The sequence below is a fragment of the Hyperoodon ampullatus genome (assembly GCF_949752795.1).
Source record: "Hyperoodon ampullatus genome assembly, chromosome: 2".
Lineage (NCBI taxonomy): Eukaryota > Metazoa > Chordata > Mammalia > Artiodactyla > Ziphiidae > Hyperoodon > Hyperoodon ampullatus.
Window position 1 is genome coordinate 63,480,486 of NC_136915.1, and position 19,666 is coordinate 63,500,151.

General features: G+C 37.4%; 1 protein-coding gene across 1 annotated transcript in view; it reads right to left on the bottom strand.

Moving 5' to 3' along the window:
- NEGR1 (neuronal growth regulator 1) overlaps positions 1 to 17,482 on the bottom strand; it is a gene marked incomplete at its 3' end in the record, with an annotated part of 911,256 nt that extends 893,774 nt beyond the window's left edge. Inside the window, exon 1 of the mRNA XM_079728488.1 lies at positions 17,239 to 17,482. Within this exon, the coding sequence (XP_079584614.1) occupies positions 17,239 to 17,414 (176 nt within the window). The 5' untranslated portion in view covers positions 17,415 to 17,482. The remainder of the gene's footprint in view (positions 1 to 17,238) is intronic.
- Between the last annotated feature and the right edge of the window lie 2,184 nt (positions 17,483 to 19,666).

Genomic DNA, 19,666 nt, shown 5'->3' on the forward strand with positions numbered 1-19,666 from the left:
GCAAATGCTGGAAAGGGTGTGGTGAAAAGGGAACCCTCCTGCACTGTTGGTGGGAATGTAAACTGATACAACCACTATGGAAAACAGTATGGAGGCTCCTTAAAAAACTAAAATAGAACTACCATATGACCCAGCAATCCCAATACTGGGCATATACCCTGAGAAAACCATAATTCAAAAACAGACATGTACCACAATGTTCACTGCAGCACTATTTACAATTGCCAGGACATGGAACCAACCTAAAGGTCAATCAACAGATGAATGGATAAAGAAGATGTGGCACATATATACAATGGAATATTACTCAGCCATAAAAGGAAACAAAATTGAGTTATTTGTATTGAGGTGGATGGGCCTAGAGTCTGTCGTACAGAGTGAAGTAAGTCAGAAAGAGAAAAACAAATACCATGTGCTAACATATATACATGGAATAAAAAAAAAAAATTGTACTGATGAACCCAGTTGCAGGGCAGTAATAAAGATGTAGACATAGAGAATGGACCTGAGGACATGGGGTGGGAGGGAGAACCTGGGGCACTGTAAGAGTAGCATCAACATATATACTCCACCGAATGTAAAATATTTAGCTAGTGGGAAGCAGCAGCATAGCACAGGGAGATCTGCTTGACACTTTGGGATGACCTAGAGGGGTGGGAGAGGGAGGATGGGAGGGAGGCTCAAGAGGGAGGGGATATGGGGACTTATGTATGCATATGGCTGATTCACTTTGATGTACAACAGAAACTAATGTGGTACTGTGAAGCAATTATACTCCAATAAAGATTAAAAAGAAAAAAAAACTAAGGGCTCTATTTCTTAAATCCCTAAGGAATGAAATATTAAGTATACCTATTAGGAACTTATTAGACATTTGAAAAGCCTCCAATGAGCTGCCTGACTAATTTTATGAATTTAAAAATTATTTTCTTATTAGGCTACAGAAATCATAGATATTATCTTCATTATCATAACACAATATTCATCACATTGCTACCACTCTGAAATGTATTTGACTGGCCCCTTTAAGTTGTAACTTAATTCTTCCTCCTAACTTGTGATATCCTATTTATCATCCTCTACTCAAAAAATTAGGGGGAAAAACACTACAGCACCATTCACTCTAAAATTCAAGTGATTCTGTTTAACCAAATACCAAAAATTCTTATTTTTAAGTAGTGTTACTTATAAAAATAATAACAACACACTGATTAATTCCTGAAATGATCTTTGGTGTGACTATTTCCCATCCATGTTAATGTATCATTATAATGTTATTGATATTAATATTTTCGGGAGTATGACAGTAATATTTACAATGCAAACATGCCCCCCTGTCTCATAAAATTTCTGGCAAGTGATATGTATAACACTAAAATGAACACTAAGGAATAGAGATGTGGATACATATTCACCTCAACCTCTACTCCAAGAGGGACTTGTGTATAAAATGTTAATTAACAGCAAACTATAATAAATTCACAAATTAAAAATATATCTGTATCTCATAAATAGATACTTCACAATGCAAAAGACTCTATTGTGAGAAACTAGTCTTTTGTAGATTCATTTACTTATTTCCACAAATATTTTTCTAATCACCAAGACGTTAAAGGTCCCAGGGGATACAAGGGCAATTAAGGTAACAATTCTTCCTTCTCAAGGCCTAGAGTCGGGTAGAGGTATCTTATAAAACATGTATATAAATAACTAAACTACAAGGAAGGAGCTGCTTATGTTCACCAAACATATTTTGTTCAGTCCAGCAATAATGCAAGGTAATTATTTGGGCTTACAGAAGTGTGAAATAAATAAATTTTTAAATATGTACATGTATGTATATATTTGTGTATATAAATTTGGGGATATATATACCCCCATGTGTTTAAATTTTTCATTCACCTCTTAAATTCTGAGCAATTAATAAAGAGTCCATTAAAAAAATTATCATTGAGCTACATTTAGAAAATGAATAGAACTTGGAAATTACTGAAAAGCCATTTTGGAAAGTCACCTGTTGAGTAGAAGAAAGTCCCACAAAAGATGGGGCAATATCAAGAAGACCTATCTGAAATAAAGAATAATTAATGAAATAAGTCGCTAAAGTATCCTACAGTGTATAGAAGTAAACATATTACCGGAGGATCTTGATTTTGGCTGCTGTCAACTAATCCCCTAAATTATTAATGACTGTCTACTGTTAATGATATTTATAAAAATCATTATAGCTAAAATTTATTGTTTATTTTATACCATATGCAAACCTTATCTCATTTAATTCTCATAACCTATAGGTTGGATACTATCATTAACCCACTTTATAGAGAGGTAACTAATCTTAATCAGTTTTCTGATCCAAGTTTTTTTTTTTTTTTTTTTTTTTTTGTGGTACGCGGGCCTCTCACTGTTGTGGCCTCTCCCGTTGCGGAGCACAGGCTCCGGACGCGCAGGCTCAGCAGCCATGGCTCACGGGCCCAGCCGCTCCGCGGCATATGGGATCCTCCCAGACCGGGGCACGAACCCGTATCCCCTGCATCGGCAGGCGGACTCTCAACCACTGCGCCACCAGGGAGGCCCCCCAAGTTTTTTTAATGATTCAAAGAAATATGATGCTTTCTTAAAAAGAGCCCAACCTAAAAGCCTATGTATAGGTAGCTGGAAGTAGAAAAATGATGAAGATATTGAAAGATTTAGAAGGAATTTGAAAAAGCACAGTATTCTTGTATAGGAGAAGAGAGGTGAATAGAGATTTTAATGTAAATGAAGAAAATTAACAATAATTTACATTTCAGTGATTTCCCCATATAAAACCATGCAAATTGTATGCTACTTGAAGCTAGGTGATATAGAAAAGTTTAAATATTGTCTGCCAGAAATCAAGGATTATACATGTCAAATATGATGAGATTTTTTTAGAATGCCCAGGAAGTCAGAAAATCAGCTCATCAATTATTGAAATTAGAGAGAAGTGTTATACTTTCTATTGGGAGTAGAAGGTCAAATTAATTCATAAAATGAAGTGACTAAAGCATGGAAGTACTATTTCAATGAAGAATTATTGGCAGAATAATTTCAAATATTGTTTGCTCTGTTGATCAAATAGAGGAACAGGTGATAATTACAAACTGTTCCTTATAAATTACCCTTCCAACCAAGAAAAATGATAATGTAAGTACATTGAGAAAAGTGTGGGATTTTAGAAGAAACATATAATGATGACAAGAAGGTTTAGATGCAAACAGAAGCAACTGTCAGGAAGAAAATACATTCTTCATGGAAATTCAGAATACATCAAAAACTAACAATAAATTTAGGGGAAAATCCATGTACAAAAGTAGAAAAGAGAGGACAGTACAAAGGCAAAGCAACTCAGATGAAGAAAAAAATGATTCCAAGAAATAGAAATAAGATGAATGATGTCATCATATGTTCAGATTAACTCTATTTTTTCAAGGTACCACAGAGCTGCCTTGAACTAAAAGTAGGTGAGCCTTAGATGATATTAGGTAACAAACAGAAACACAGGAAGCACAATATAACATGTAACAATTCCTTTAACTACATAGTCCTGGCTGTAAATTACATCTATAATATTAAAGCAAGGGTGGGAAAGAGAGAAAGAAAAGACACTGACATTGAGCACGAACTATGTGCTGAAATACTGAATACTGTGAATACATTCACATGCATTATTAGTAGGATTTAGAAAAGTATAGGAATAGCTATAAGTATTTCTATTTTACAGACAAGAAAACTGAGTCTCATAAAACCCACATAACTTGCCTGTGACCACAGAGCTAATAGCTGGTGAAATAAAAAGTCAAATATAAGTTTTCTACACAACACTGTTTAAAGACACAGGTTGAACTAGAACATAAATTCAATAGATGAGACCTTATCTCTTATATCACTGTATCTCAAACTCATAGAAAGTGTCTAGCATATGACAGGCACTCAATAAACATATGTTGGTCTTCCCTGGTGGCTCAGTGGTTAAGAATGTGCCTGCCAACACAGGGGACACGGGTTTGAGCCCTGGTCTGGGGAGATCCCACGTGCTGCTGAGCAACTAAGCCTGTGCAACACAACTACTGAGCCCGTGCTCTAGAGCCCGCGAGCCACAATTACTGAACCCTGTGTGCCTAGAGCCCATGCTCTGCAACAAAAGCCACAGCAATAAGTCCATGCACCACAACGAAGAATAGCCTCCACTCTAGAGAAAAGCCACAGCTAGAGAAAAGCCTGCGTGCAGCAACGAAGACCCAATGCAGCCAAAAATAAATAAAATTAAATAAATTTTAAAATAAATAAATAAGTACATGTTGAAAAATTGGTGAATGAATGCCTGGAAGAACATGTTTCTACAGAAAAAAACTACAAAATGAATGGGAAAAATACAAAACAAATTCCTGAAAGACGAAAGGAAAATAAAAAATCAATTCAAGTATCTCACAATTTAGTAAACATATTCTATACAAATAGCAAAATACAAAGTTCTTGAAGAATTTGCAACAATAGAAGTGAGTGACTATTATATAAGACAATGGCTGTTACAGTCTTTTGCAAAGTCAAAATAGATAACAATATACTGTAATGTGAAATTGATAAAATAAACAAAATAAAATGGAAAGGTGTAGGAATTCAGAGAGGGAAGAGTTAGAATTGGGTTATAGAGGGTTGAAAATGTTCTTGAATGATATGAGACAAAAACAGGACTTTATATTGGGAAAGCCTTGGGTAACCAAATGACAAGTCGTCATGAAGTATACTCTCCTCTTTGGTGCACACATAAAATCTACAGAAAGTGGATATGTAACACATTTAAGAAAATTCTTAAATTATACAGGATCAGATAAAAACAAGTTTTCATTCAATTATGCTCTAAAATCTGCATACTCCTACCAGCTATCAGAAAAAGGAAAACTGTCTAATTCTAATGTTTCATTTTATTGATTAACTGAAATTAAACATAAGACAACATATTACTGACATGTTTAATGAAATTGGAATAAAAGCATCTTTTATAGGTCCCTGATTTTTTTTTTTTATCTTCCCATATATTTTGGGAAATAACAGTGTTCAACACTCTAGGTTGCCTAACCCTTTTCAAAGGGGGGTTCTAATTCAACTTGATTCAGCTGTTCAGTTACACCAGAATTAGCATTCAAAAGATTAACTTGGGGACTTGGAATACAATAGCAAGTAATGGCTTCTTTTCCTTTCTGTTAAGGACTACAGTATACAAAAAGCTCCAAGAAATATTATGGCTTAAAAAAAAATGAGCAAGGGCTTTGGAGACTCATAGGCCTAGAATCAACCCCTGGTTATGCCATTAGCAAGCTGTATTAAGGCTCAGAAAGATATTCATCTTCATCTTCTATGAGTTTGTTTCTCCGCTTACAAAGGAGAAAAACTGTAGGTTGTTTCAAGGTTTCGAGGAAGTAACCAATGTATAATGCCTAACTATAAAGGACATTCAAAAGCTGTTCATTTTCTTTTCTCGTATTATCAGTAGCTTGTAATCATTAGGGATAAAATCATTTTGAGATGAGAGGGTTTCTTTTTTTTCTAGAATATTTATAGTTTTAAGAATTCATTATTTTCCAACTAGTAAATACTTATGACTATGTAATGTATTCTAAGTACTTACTCTCATTTAAAATAATTTCACATTTTTCATCAAATCCATGACATGTCTTCTTGACTTTTTTAATCACTATCAACTTAGTAACTAAAATGTAGCTTGTGCTTAATAATGTTTAATAGTGTAGTAAGCAATAAATTTATCAATTATTTTGATCTTTTCTTAGGGAGAAATGCAAGATAATAAAGTCACAGAGCTTGGAATAAAAGTACCTAGATTTGAATTCTAGCTCAGCCACTACATATTCCACATGGGGCAAGTTACATTACTTTTTCAAGCTTGAATTTACTTGACTATAAAACTGGAAAAGCAATACCTCATTGCATATTGTTGTGAAAGTATGTCATATATAGTCGGTACTTAATATGTGTTAGTTGAATCTGAATCATGATGTTGATGGCTCTGTCATGATTATAAACTTAAATCATTCTGCTGTGCATTTGGCAAATGTTCAGTATTAGAGCAAGCATTCATATTTTCTGATCTTCTATTGAATATATTGTCTGTAGATAAAAATAGCAATATAGACAGAAAGTTCTTGCCCATACAGACTACTTCTGAACTGCACTGCCTTCAGCATAACATATAGATGCCTTAAGAAACCATAAGGGCATCTCTAACCCTGAATAATTATTTGCTACCTTATCCAGAATATATAGCCGTTTTTTAAAATTTTAACCCTCTTATCGACAAGTCCAATGTCATCACCAGTTATCACCTCTGCCATTCTAAACTCTGTCACAAATGTTAATCTAACTCCTCCACTGCCATCTCATTGTACTTTCTAATCTCTCTTATTTCTTCTCTTCTGTCTCTTTTCATTTTTTTCTTCTGTCTTTGATGTTTCATGTGAACATCCAATTACAATGATCTCTTACTTCTGGTAAATGAATCAAATCACCATCAGTTTGTTAAGAATAAAATTTGAGGTTTCACTGCTACTGAGTTCTCTGGGTCTGCACCCTATTAGATAAAACCCCTTTTGGTGTGTTTCTACTTCCAGATTTGGAGTCCTCTCACTTGCTTGTTGGGCTCAACAACAACAACAAATACAAGTATGCCCATTAAATAGAATCTTTAAAATATAAAATATAAAATGTCAAAATTTAGCTAAACTACTCTATTCTATTCCTTCCTGGGCATCCACTTTGTGTGACCAAGTGGGCGCCAAGTGGGCCAAAGGGACCTTGAACTGACACTAGTCCCTCCAATCAGTGCATGTCCTAGATAAGGTGAGAAGACTAACAAGCAAATGTAAGCTCCCAACATCATTTCCCCAGCAGCCCCTGTGAGGAACATTCTCCTCTGTCTACCACGTGTGCCTTCCCTTTGTGCATCCCTTAGATCCCTACACTTTTTGGTTTGAACGGACCAGTCTGACCTTAGCCAGGGCACCCAAAAGCACCCCACCCAGGAACCCTAATAAAGTCATGTGCCCCAGGTCCTGCCACTCTCTCTGCAGGCATCCTGCCTTGACCTCTCCGTGCAGCCCCTGGAGGTATGCCATGTACTTCCTCCAAGCCCTGTGAGAAACTCAATTTTCCCTGCAGTCTTCTGTTGAACCAAGGCTCAGCTCACCATTTGATATCACAAGGTTTTACTTAGTGTTATTTTAACAACATCACAACAAAAATATATGTTCAATGAATATTATACAGTGGTTTCACAAATGATTGGTAAAATGATTTACATGGGGAGAAATATATCCATATCAGTAAGTAATGAATTTCAGGCTGAGACTAGCAGAAGAAAAGCAGATAAAATTATTAGCTGCTATAAATGTAGTGCTTACTAAATGGCAGATGATATGTTAGCACTTTACATGCATTATCTCACATAATCCATGTCATTCTGCCAGGGAGGTACGAAGTGAAGAAGGTAAGGCATTCGTTCAAGGACACATAGCCAGTAAGTAGAGCAGTAGATATTCAAATTCTCTTCACTCCCATCCTAGCCACCTCAATGCATCACAGGTTTCAGTGCAACTAAACAATTACAATAGAAGATAAACTCTGTGCATAAGCAAAAGTAACTCTTTATACCTATTATTTCATATAAGTGGTGTGTGAGCAGAAAAATGATCAATAATATATTCTCAAGAAGACAGGGGAGCAGTTACACAAAGACTTATATATAATTTCTTTTTGTGAACATATTCCCCCAAATTCGCCCCTGATCCAACTATGGGCCAAGGTAAAATGCTACTATCTATCTTTTAAAATAAACACAAATGGACTAGTAACATGGAAGGAAGACATATACTTGAGTGTAAAATACATTTTCAGAACTTCAGTGTGTACGATGTATATCACTTCCTCGTGGGAAGGATGTAGGCTTAAGATTATTCCAATTATTTAATGAATTATATGAAATAAGATTTATTCCTTTTTATTATAATTATTCCATGTAGTACAATATGGGCTGAATTTTATGTATCCCAGTGATCCAAAGTTTTAGATTTTGATTAGAAGTCACTCACATATCGCAACATACTTTCTTCCCGCCCTTTCTTCCTCTCTCCTTTCCTCTCTCTTTCCTTCAATTCCTTCATTCAACATTCAGATTTTTTTAACAGTTTTATTGGAGTATAAATGCTTTACAATGGTGTGTTAGTTTCTGCTTTATAACAAAGTGAATCAGCTATACATATACATATATCCCCTAGGGGTAGGACAGGAATAAAAACAGATTTTGAGCACTAACAATGTGCCAGCAATATGTTAAGTAGTAGAGATACCATTTTATTTAGCTGATCAAGTACCAAGACATTAATTTGAAAATAGGTTATTTACAAATCAGATATATCTAAGTATGATCTTCTATAAGAAATATTATATCTATAACATTAGGGAAACTTTATGATCCCTTTGATTTATTTATTTAATATTCTGATACAAGAGTATGTGATGTTATTGGAGAGAATATACAAACAATACTCTCTGCCTTCTGATTATAGCTCTTATATTCATAATATCTCTTAAATCCTTTTAATATCTCTAAATTTACTTTAGTTGCATGAAAGTAAAGTGGTTTCCGAAGACAGCAGAACACATTTTTTCCCATTGCCCTTTAAATCGTCCAAAATCTTTCAATACTTTATGGCAGTAGTTATAGTTTTAAATCAGCCCTATCTTATAGCTTCAGCATGGGTACTGGACCTGTGTCCAAACAACTTAGTGAAATTCAGTGAAGAGCAATTTACTTCTGGACCAAAAAGCGTTATAAACATCTTCCTTAAATTGAACAAATTACCAGCTATCTGGAAAGTATAATGTATTGGCTTCTGTTCAAAAGAGCAACACTTAATGCTGGCAACACTGCCAAATTCCTCCTTTCCTATATTCCCCTTTTCCTAAAGAAAGTGATTAAAGGACCAAATTCCATGCCAGCTGGGTGCTTAAGAGCATCAAAGGTCCTCTGTCAGGATTCAGAACTTGATATGGCTTAGAAACTGCAATGCTAATAGATAACCTCCTCAACATTATAAATCAAAGCCACATGACCACATTAAAATTCTATCAGCTAGCATCAATACCCTGTGGTTTATAAAGTAATGTTGACCTACGTCTGAGAGACAGAATGATACAAAAGGTATGCTCTGGCTTGGGGAGTGTAACTACTTTTCACAATTGAGAGTTATTCATTCAAAGCAAATAGCCAATTCTCTCTACCTCTGTATCTTTATTGATTTTATTTAATTGAAGCCTTAGAAGAAAGGAAGAGGAGGCTCCACGAGTTGAGGTAGAAACAGAAAAAATATCAGAAGGTTACAACAGACATTTTTGCAATTTCGAACTATTCCTGTTATCTGTCGATTATAATTGCAAAGAGCAAAAGCCTACCTATATAATTTAAAATCTTAGATCTTCTTAAAACTATAAGTACATCTCAATAATCTTACAAATGTATCATTGCATTCCAAACATTTTCTGCTGAAACCCACAGTAAAAAAAAAAATATATATATATATATATATATATATATATATATATATATATATATATATCCATCTAAAATCTTGACACAGTACACACACAGAAACACACAAAATAAAAGTTTAATTAAATGATACTTACCTTTATTATGTAAAATGTTTTCTACCCTATTTTAGTATATTTTATTTTTAAAAAAATAGCTTTAGTATCCAGTACATTTTCTTCAAGACCCACTAGTAGATTGTGTCCTGAATTTAAAGACACTGAATGATTCCAATGTGTGTGTCTCAACCCACTAGGACTTCTGCAGGAATTACTTAAGGCAGAGACCACTGATAAATGGATTCGATAAAAAATACTTAATCACTATAAAAACACAGATCTATCATAGTATTAAAGATATTAAAATATTATTAAATTTGAAACAATTAAGAAACCAAGGAACAAATACATTTAATCCTTTGCTTATCCTTCCAAAAAATTCATTAATTTAAAATATAGTGGATGTTGACCTGATATATGCAAGGTTCAACATTAAAGCCCTAGAAATAGATGAAAAACAGTCACAGAACTTTAACAGAAAGTACTTTAACAAAACGTCAAAAAACTTCTTACTACTATTAAATTTCTCCAACATCTGTAAATCGTCATACTTTTAGATACAGTGGACTAATTAAAATCCAATTTGATAATGATTATGCCCGCGTAGAAAAATCGTAGATTTTACTCTCTAGTAGTTTGGGAAGTTTGTTTCCATTGGTGAACTTGCAACGCGTAAAATGCCTGACAAAATAGCCTGTGGTCCAATTTAAAGTTTCCTCTACAAAAGCCAGAAGGCAGGTAATATGATGTTCCAAGGAAAAACGGAGCAATACATTTTATTTTCTATTATACACAGAAAATGTCCATGATAATCTATAATGGATCAGCAAAACTTTGAGAAGAATCAGTTAAGTATGACTTCCTTCCCAACTCAGGAATCCTCTCTTGAGCATTCTTTAGAGATGGTCATTGCATTAATTATGGTTTTAAATTACCATCTTTCCTGCAAAAATGTGGAGAAAGTCACCAAAAATAGGACTTTATGGTGACTGTTTGTTTATATTGGAGCCAGACATCTACAAAATATCTTTTAGAAAGTATTTTGAAGAATGTAAGTGGAAGGTCACCACATCATCTAATACTCAGTTAAGCGGGAGAGTAAAAACAAACAATACCGACTAATAAAGCTTCCCTTAGCTCTTCCATGTTAGTGATGTGATGTCTATAATGTCTTTTTTTTTTTTTTTTTGCAGTACGTGGGCCTCTCACCGTTGTGGCCTCTCCCGTTGCAGAGCACAGGCTCCAGACACGCAGGCCCAGCGGCCATGGCTCACGGGCCCAGCCGCTCCGTGGCACGTGGGATCTTCCTGGACTGGGGCACAAACCTGCGTCCCCTGCATCGGCAGGCGGACTCTCAACCACTGCGCCACCAGGGAAGCCCTATAATGTCTTAGTGTATGACATTTTGAATAGGATATGGTAGAAAAGTGATCTGATTTCTAATAAAAAGTTTCAAATGGCTTGAGAGACTAATTTCTACAGTGGTTATGTGTACTGTTATGATAATATACTTCATAAGAAACTGGAAACTTTGATTTGCTCTTCAGGTATTAAGCTACATAAAAGAAAGGCCTTTAATTCCTATTGATTTCAATAGTCAACACTGTAGGAATTAGTTCAGCATTTTGACCACATATCCACAAACAGAGTTTAGCCCTGGTTCTCTTTTGCTCAGTGGGGGGGGAAAAAAAAACAAACGGTATTATTGATTCTTGCCACATTATATTCTTCAACTACTTTATTTTCCCATGCATAGCATCTTTATATTTTTTCTTCTGAAATTAATTATTCAATCATATATTTAATTAAATATTTATACAATTGGTTTATTGTGCTCACCATAATCTGGGTGTGGACAATACCCCAAATATCCATTTTTCTTCTTTGTAATATGCCCCAGTGTTGTTATGGTTCTATGCCTACCTCCTTAAACAACTACTATATCCAGTTCTAGGAAGCAACATTTATGTTACCATGAGCAAAACAATAATTCAACCCAATATATTTAAAATCACTGAAACTATTACTTTTCACCATGTATCAATCAGGGTTCTACCAGCAAAATGTAAACCATTCGGAATATTTAAAACAGAGGGAATTTAATGTAGGGAATTGATTGCAGAGAGGATGGAAAAGTTGAGAAGAAGAACACATGATGATAAGACAGCCCGAAAGTTAGAACAGCAGGAAGCCACTGCTACTCTTAGGATGGAAGAACAAATGGGTGAGGCAGTATACAGAAGCCCAAGAGCCGCTTATCCAGTGGGAGATGAAGACACTGCTGAACACTGCCCAAAGCAATGAAGGAGGGGAGAAACACCTTGGCCTCTCACTCATCATATCCTCCCTTCTCCTAAAACTACCTTCCATTGGACAACCGCAGCCTGAAGACAGCTGATGTGGACAACTGGGAAATGCAGCCTGGGGATTAGCTTCATCATCTATCTCCAATAGCACAGCATAGGAGAAGGATGAAGGTTGGATCTGGTTAATCAGGCCCAGAACTGTCACATACAGGATGTGAACATTTCTCCAAACATTCCAAAAGTCAGGTATTTCAGAATTAACTTATCTCATGGAGCCATTTAATTATAAATCCAATCTATTTAAAATAAGTAGTTCATTAACATGCTTGTGCTCAAAGACATACAACCACATGGGCTTATCAGATCTTCTAAACTAAAAAATTGGACAAAAATAAATTTATCTAGAAAATTTAAAAATACTATGTTGTTCTTTAATATAATGAATGATTGTGTATTAATGTATCATGTAATGTGTCATGCTAATAGAAGAGCTCTGCAAATCACTACAGGTAACACTGTAGCATTTTATTCAATATTTTGGAGTGCATTTTTCCAAAATGACTCAGCATGACCATCTATTACCACTTCTCCTTTAAAGAAGAAAAAAAAAAACTCAGAATTTTAAAAATATTTGTTCAATGACACTATTTAATAAGGATGTAGGTATTTAAATAGTGCCTTAATATTCTAAACTGAAAATGTCTATATAGTTGAACAGTACATTTGGAATATGTGATGCATCAATGTGTAGGGATGACTTAACAGGTGAGTTTGAAGAGACTCACTGAAGAGACTCTTCAATGATATTCCAAAAGTACAGTATAATCGACTCTATTGTTATTGGTAATTCTGCATTCTCATACATAAATCATTTACTTTCTTGTATCCAATAGCATACATTTTAAACCAAAACTAATTAACATAATCAAAAGGCAAATGTATTGGACAAATAGGCTGAGAAGTAATAAATGCTTGTCATATCCATTTATAAATCTACTTGTAAAAGTTTTGTGATTTCCAATGGAAATATCTTCTGCATAAATGTGCTCTATGCTCTATGCTTGAAGCAAAAGTCTTCGGTCTTATTACAATATTATTATTAGGATCTCATATAACTTCCATTCAAATCTATTGCATTAAAATGACAAAGTTGTGTTCAACCTTGCTAAAGAAGATATCACATTTAAGAAAAGAACCCTCCTTCCTTCCTTTGATTAAAGCATGACAAACAGAGAATAGGATATTTTGAATTCATATCAGGATGGCAGCTTAAAATGTACAAAATTCGTAGATGAGTTGAAGTAGAAACAGATGAAAGAACTAGCTTTAAAATGACATGTCTTTTTAAAAACTGGGATGATATAAATGAGGCTATTCCTTGTATTATCTCCAAAGAATATTAAACGTTTTTGGACATGTTAACATAACTGTATTTGTTAATAAGGTAAGAATAAAGTGGCTGATTCACATTACAGTAGCTGCAAAACTACAAAAAAAAAAAAAAGTCATCTAAAATTAATGTATTGAGCCAGAGCAGAATTATGTTCCCCTTGATTTTCTAGGTCTAGAAACACTGGGTCCTGAAGCATGACCAATGTGGTTCTAGTATATCTTCTGTTCTTTTCTATGTTACCGCATGAAGCATTAACTCAGATCTTCCATGTACTTTAAAATGCAATTTGAAGACTAGAGAAGAAGTTAATTTCTCCATACACAAATTAACAAGTTCTGTTAAGCATAAAATAGCAATAAGTATTAAATGTGGTAGCAATCTAATATCTAGTATCTCATTAAGTTAATGAAAATATTAATTTGTATTGGTAGCAAATTACAATGTACTCTAGACATCCATGCATTCATTTAAAGTTTAGGTAAGGGAAGTACCAAAGTTATTGTATTGAATAGATGCATCATTAATACTTTATCAAGAATGTCCAAATACCTTAAGTGAATCCTTCAGAGATTTATAAGTGAATATCATTATTAGAAATAATGGATATTTTGACATTTAATATATGGCTTCACTAACCTTAAGAGGCAAAGTTAAAATGATAAGAATGTTGAAATAAATGGAACTTCATTATATGGAATGGAAGTAAATGGAACTTCATTATAAGTCCTCTATTTAAGCCAAATAGAGAAGGTGATTTACAAAATGATAGATAGATACAGTTTGTGGATCACAGAATGAATTCCCTTTTGTATGATAACACCACTTAAGGGAAGTTTTGCTTTTCTTGATTCTTTTCTCTAAAACAGACATACTGGCATTTAGGAGATAAAAATGTATGATTTGACCTTTAAACTTCTGTTTCATTAACGTAACCACAAGCAACAGAGTCACTGACTGACACGTTTGCACTTTCAGGCCTTTAGCACTTAGTTATTTGATAACTTTTATGCCACTATTTGCTTTTTATTAGAGATACTTTGAGGAATGTGTTACATTAAAAATAGAGTATATTGTGTAAAGCTTAATAAATGATCTCATGTGATTCAGTAAAGTGTTCTCTTGAGTACTAGCTTTCTGTGCTTTGACGTGAGGGTGTGTATGTATTAGGGAAGATTTTGTTTTGTTTGTTTTGTTTTCTAATGAATTAGATAATTAGATCAAAGACAATTCCAAGTATCCAAAGTGAAAACATAAACTATAACTCTGTGTCATTACTTTTGATGAAAAGTGTGTCACCTGACTTACACTCAATTAGTCCTTAAGCTCTTCTGTACTGGTCTATGAAAAGAGTAAATACCAGTTGCAGATGAGTCAAGAAAAATAACTGACACAATTTAACATTTTTTTAAGAGAAATTGGATTTCTTATAAATATACATGTTAAAAATGTTTAAAACCTGTGGGCAATATAAAAAGATAAAAAATAGGGTACTCCCTAGAGAATTCTAGAATTACTGTAAGCAAATTACTCTGAGTAAAAAGTAATGCAGATTGGATTTGTTTCATATGACAAAAAAAAATAAAAGATTCTGTTTATTTTAAAAAAACATTGTAATTGGTTAGAAACATTATTCAGAAGAGACAGAGGTTGTATTCTCTTTTAAAAGTTTAAAAGTCAAAAGTTCCCTAAACTAAGATATGACAAAACTCAGGATATGGTATATAAATGGATGAGGTACAGTGCACACAAGTAAACAAGGACTGCACCAAACCAACAAACCAGGAAGGATATTGGTGTCACTAGTCAGAGAAGCTTCACTATTGGAAGCAATGAGTGCTCCTAGAGGCAGAACATGGGTTCAGTTATTTTAATAGAAACAAAACACCTAAGATATACCATTAAAAGACAAGCAGTCTATCAAATCCTTTAGATTGAAAGTGTTAATGCTCATTATAAATAGGCAATATGCTACTACAAACGTATAGATTGCCGCTCCAATGATAAGTGTTTGCAACCTCTAAAGATAGCACTTCAACCTTACTGTTGTTTAAACTTCCAAAACAAACTTAATATAAAGAACATAAACAAAGGTTTAATTTATATCCTGTGTGTGACCAAAAGTTCATCTCTTTTGCCAACAATGAAAGGTATTTTACTAAGTTATAACAAAACATTTGTTACTTTTGTATACATCCAGTGGCATTTTGCATTTACAGTAGAGATAGCATATATTATAAAAGCACGTTATTAATGTATATTAGAAACTACAAGAGTATTCCAGATGAATTTGGACTCATAAGCATGTTTTAGAAGGTGTAAATCATTTACCACACCCAGATCCCAGATCATTAAATTTAAAATATATTGCATGACTCAAATAAAACATAGCCCACTCTGTTTCACCTTAGACATGCCACATATACTGATTTTGTGCAATCTGCACTTACAAGCCAACTACCACACAGTGGAGAGAAAGAAGATCTTTCAGGGAGATTTGAGATATATGTCAGGTGGAGGTGTCATGGGGAGGGCGATGGGAAATGAAGGAATAAGGGCATTTAGCCTTGTTTAGATCTAAGCACCGCTGATTATCAATTTATATTTTCACAGGAGAAAAAATGTTTCTAGAAGCTTATCTGCAGTGTTGTTTAGAGATAAAATTAGTCTATGGATGTTCATTAATGACAAAACATTTCGATGCTCAAGCTTGGGGAAAAGAAGGGAAGAAGGGAGAGTGAGCAAAAGCAAAACTTAAAATGGGAAAAGGGAGGAAAAGGGAAAGATGAGGGGATAGAGAGAGGAAAGAGAGAGACTGTGTGTACACATGTGTGAGTGACAGTGTGTGGAACAGTGAAGTAGCGTGTGCCTTTTAGACAGTAGAAGAGAATCTGAATGTGAAAGTGGTTGTTAGGGAGAGTATGGAAGTGCCAGCATGTGTGAGAATGTGAAGCAGAGTATGTGAGGGAGTGTGGTTAAGAAAGAGAGATTTGTGAGGGTGAGAAAATGGTACTGGAAGGGGTTAGAGGGAACATACGTGTGTCTGACAGGGATGGGAACCGATATGGGGAAAGAGATGGGGAATGTGAGTCAAAGAGAGAGAGAGAGAGAGAGAGAGAGAGAGAGAAAGAGAGAGAGAGAGGGATCACAGAACAGGGATATTAATGAAGAAGAAAAATGAGGAATGGAGAAAGGTAAAGAGTGGAGAAAAGTGGGTTAAATAAGAGGTGAGAAATTAGAGTGGTGGAGATAAAAAAGAAAATATGAGGAGAAAAAAGGGAGGAAAAATACAAAAGGAATGAAAAGAGGCAAAGGAAGAAGGGGGAAAATGGAAAAAAGAAAAGAAAACGAAGGGAGGAAAAGAAAAGGGAGAAAGCGGTAAGAGAAAAGAAAGAAAACTGAAAAGGGAGAAATTGAGCCTAAGTGTCCAAGTGAGAGGGAAAATACATAGGAGCAGGAAGCCAGCCATCAGTTTGAAAAAGTCGCTTAGGCTGCAGTAAAATAGAAACAACCTGATAAACTTGTCAGACTCTCCAAGAGTACCCCATGACAATAAAACACAGACCTTGTGAATTTAGTTTCCAAGTGGCACCTGCCCCTCTTAAACCTCACACTTCACTCATCCCCGGGCTACCTGTCGTTCCGGCAAAGTGCTTTAGAATCACCAGTCCGGCTTGCTACCTGCCCCGGGGTAAAGGGGCCATGGCTCCAGGCAGAATCAGCAACTGAATTTCCTGAGATGTAGTCTTTTTATAATGATCACCACCAGCATCATTACTTGGTTTAAAAAGAAGGCAAGAAAGGTGGAAGGACAGAAAGACAGACTGAGACAAGTACGAAAAAGCACGACGTTCTTCCTACCTAAGCACCGCCGTGTCCCCTTTTCTGACCATCATGTTGTCCACAGCAGCCCAGGGGAAGTCCACACTCTGTCCAGCCGGGAGGCAGGAGGGTAGCAGGCAGCACAAGCTGAGGAGCACCGCCGCCAGCCACTGGTTCGAGCAACAAGCACCCTGCACCAACAGCATCATGTCCATCCCTGCTAGGGCTGCTCACTCTCCAGCAGCTTTCAGCTCGCACTCCCCCACCCCCTGGTGCTGGCTAGTCTTCCCGGGAACCAGGCAGCGCGCCACAGGATTTTTTTTTTCTTTCTATTTTTTTTTTTTAATTTGGTGGATGGGTGGGTTTCTTTTCTTTCTTCCCCCCCACCCCCCTCTAGTTGTTGGGTGTTGTTTCTCTCTTTTTTGCCTCCCCTCCTCCTCGTCTTTGCTTTCCCTCCCTCCCTCCCCTCCCACCCCCTAGCACCACACTACACCTCCTCTCGGTTGCTTTTGGCCGAGTCCGGAGTGTGGCTAAATCTCGGGCGGCTCGCGCACTATCTAGCGAGAAGGCGAGCGCGCCGGCGAGTGAGGGAGGAGGAGCGGCGGCGGCGGAGTCTGGGCGAGCGGCGGCTGCAGCGGCGGCGGCTGTAATCGCGGCTGCACCCTCAGCAGAAGCAGCGCGGGGCGCAGCGGCGGCCGGCGGCCCCGGGCTCGCGCGCGTTGCCAAGCGGCCGTTTCCTTAGCAACCCCGCCCGGGGATTGGGGATGCAGCAGGGAGGGGGGAAACGAATTGGGGCGGGGGGGGGCGGGAAGAAAAGAAAGAAAACGAAAAAAAAAATCAGGAAGAGGTATATCACAATTATGCAAACTGAGAGGAAAAAAGAGATGCATCGGAGACAGAATGCTTCCCTTCCTGTCATACGCACTAGAGTGATGCTTTGCTAGAAAAGTCTCCTTGTCGGGGCTGAGGTGAACAGAGCAGAGGGGCGCTTTGCTTTCCCTCTTCGGTGCATTTTACCTCTTGAGGCACCGTAACTTTTAAGTTCTCCAAGTTGTGGTGGGCGCCATCATGACGCCGGGGACTGTGAGGTGTTGTTTCTTTTCTTTCCAATCTCGCCCGGGCGGCCGCGCTACAGTTGACAAGCGACCAACTAGTTCACTCTTTACCTCTTTTCGGATATAGGTAGGGACGGTGACGGGGGGGAGGGGCTGCTTTTTGAGGGGACAAGAGGGGGGTGCTTGCAAGGCCTGGCGGTAGAGCAGCTGGCGCGTCTAATGGGTCAGTCGCTAAGGATTGGACGGCGGTCCCCCTACACCCCGCACCTCGTGCATGTTGACACTAAATTGTGTGTGTGTGTGAGAGAAGTATAGTCAAAGTGGAGAGCGCGTGGACGTGTGTGAGTGTGTAGTAAGCGCGCGCCCGTGTATGCGCGCGAGTCGAGCTCGCGGGGCCTGTACGCGCGCGGCACGCAGGCGCGCTGGGAGGGGCAGGGCGGGTCGTGAAGGGATGGAGTCGGGAAGAGACTGCAATCAAGCGTTTTAATTGTGTGCAGCCAGGCAGTCCTGTTATGTAAGAGGCAGTTTAACCCGTTTGAGCCTATCAGGCGGAATGATCAGCGCGTTCGAATCTAGGCAGGGCAAAGTTACCGTGTTTAACGAGTCACAGGTTTATATTTTTTAACAGCCTCCAAACCCGTTTGGATAGGCTTCCCACTCCGCTGCGCAGAGCGGCTACCCTCTCTTCTTACGCCGCCGCATCCACGTAGCAGCTCGCCCCGCCGCTGCGAGCGGCTGTCCTGGCCCAAGGCAGAGTGAGGTGCTGGGCATGGGGCCGCCGCCTACCCTTTTTTACTTCTTCCCTTCTTGAACTCCTTTCCAGTTTCAGGATCCTTTAGCTATTCCGGTCCATTCGCAGATCAATGCGAGAACCGAGGCTAGAGTCGATAGCAGTTACGCCGATCAATCTTGTTCAGTGAGGAGTTTGGGAAGCAGAGCGGGGAGGTGAAGGAGAGAAACAAGTAATTAAAAAATATGCTCACCCCTCCCCTTCCTCCAACCCTATCCCGCTTAAGCAGTCTTGGAAGATTTTCTTCGGCTGACCCCAGTCCTTCATCCCTTGGAGGAAATAAATACAGCAAAACCTCGCACATCCCTAACTCGTTTTCCATAATGCTAGCAGGGTCCTTTGGCAAAGCGCACAGAAGCAATAATCTCTGCAGGGGTCAGCATCCGGCTGCCTCCCCAGACTGAGCTCTTTACGAGGCAGGCAGGGAGTCGTTTTGCTTGGCGGTAGCGGTGCTCAGAGTGATTTTTATCGCAGTGCATGAGGATATATGGGGAAAGGGAAAGGTTCCTATCACCTGTGACCACCCAGACTGACTGATCGAAGAGCCCATAACCAGCATCACCTCCCTGATGAAGTGACAAGTGACGCTCCAAGGCCCGAGCCGTTTGCAGCAGGAGTTACT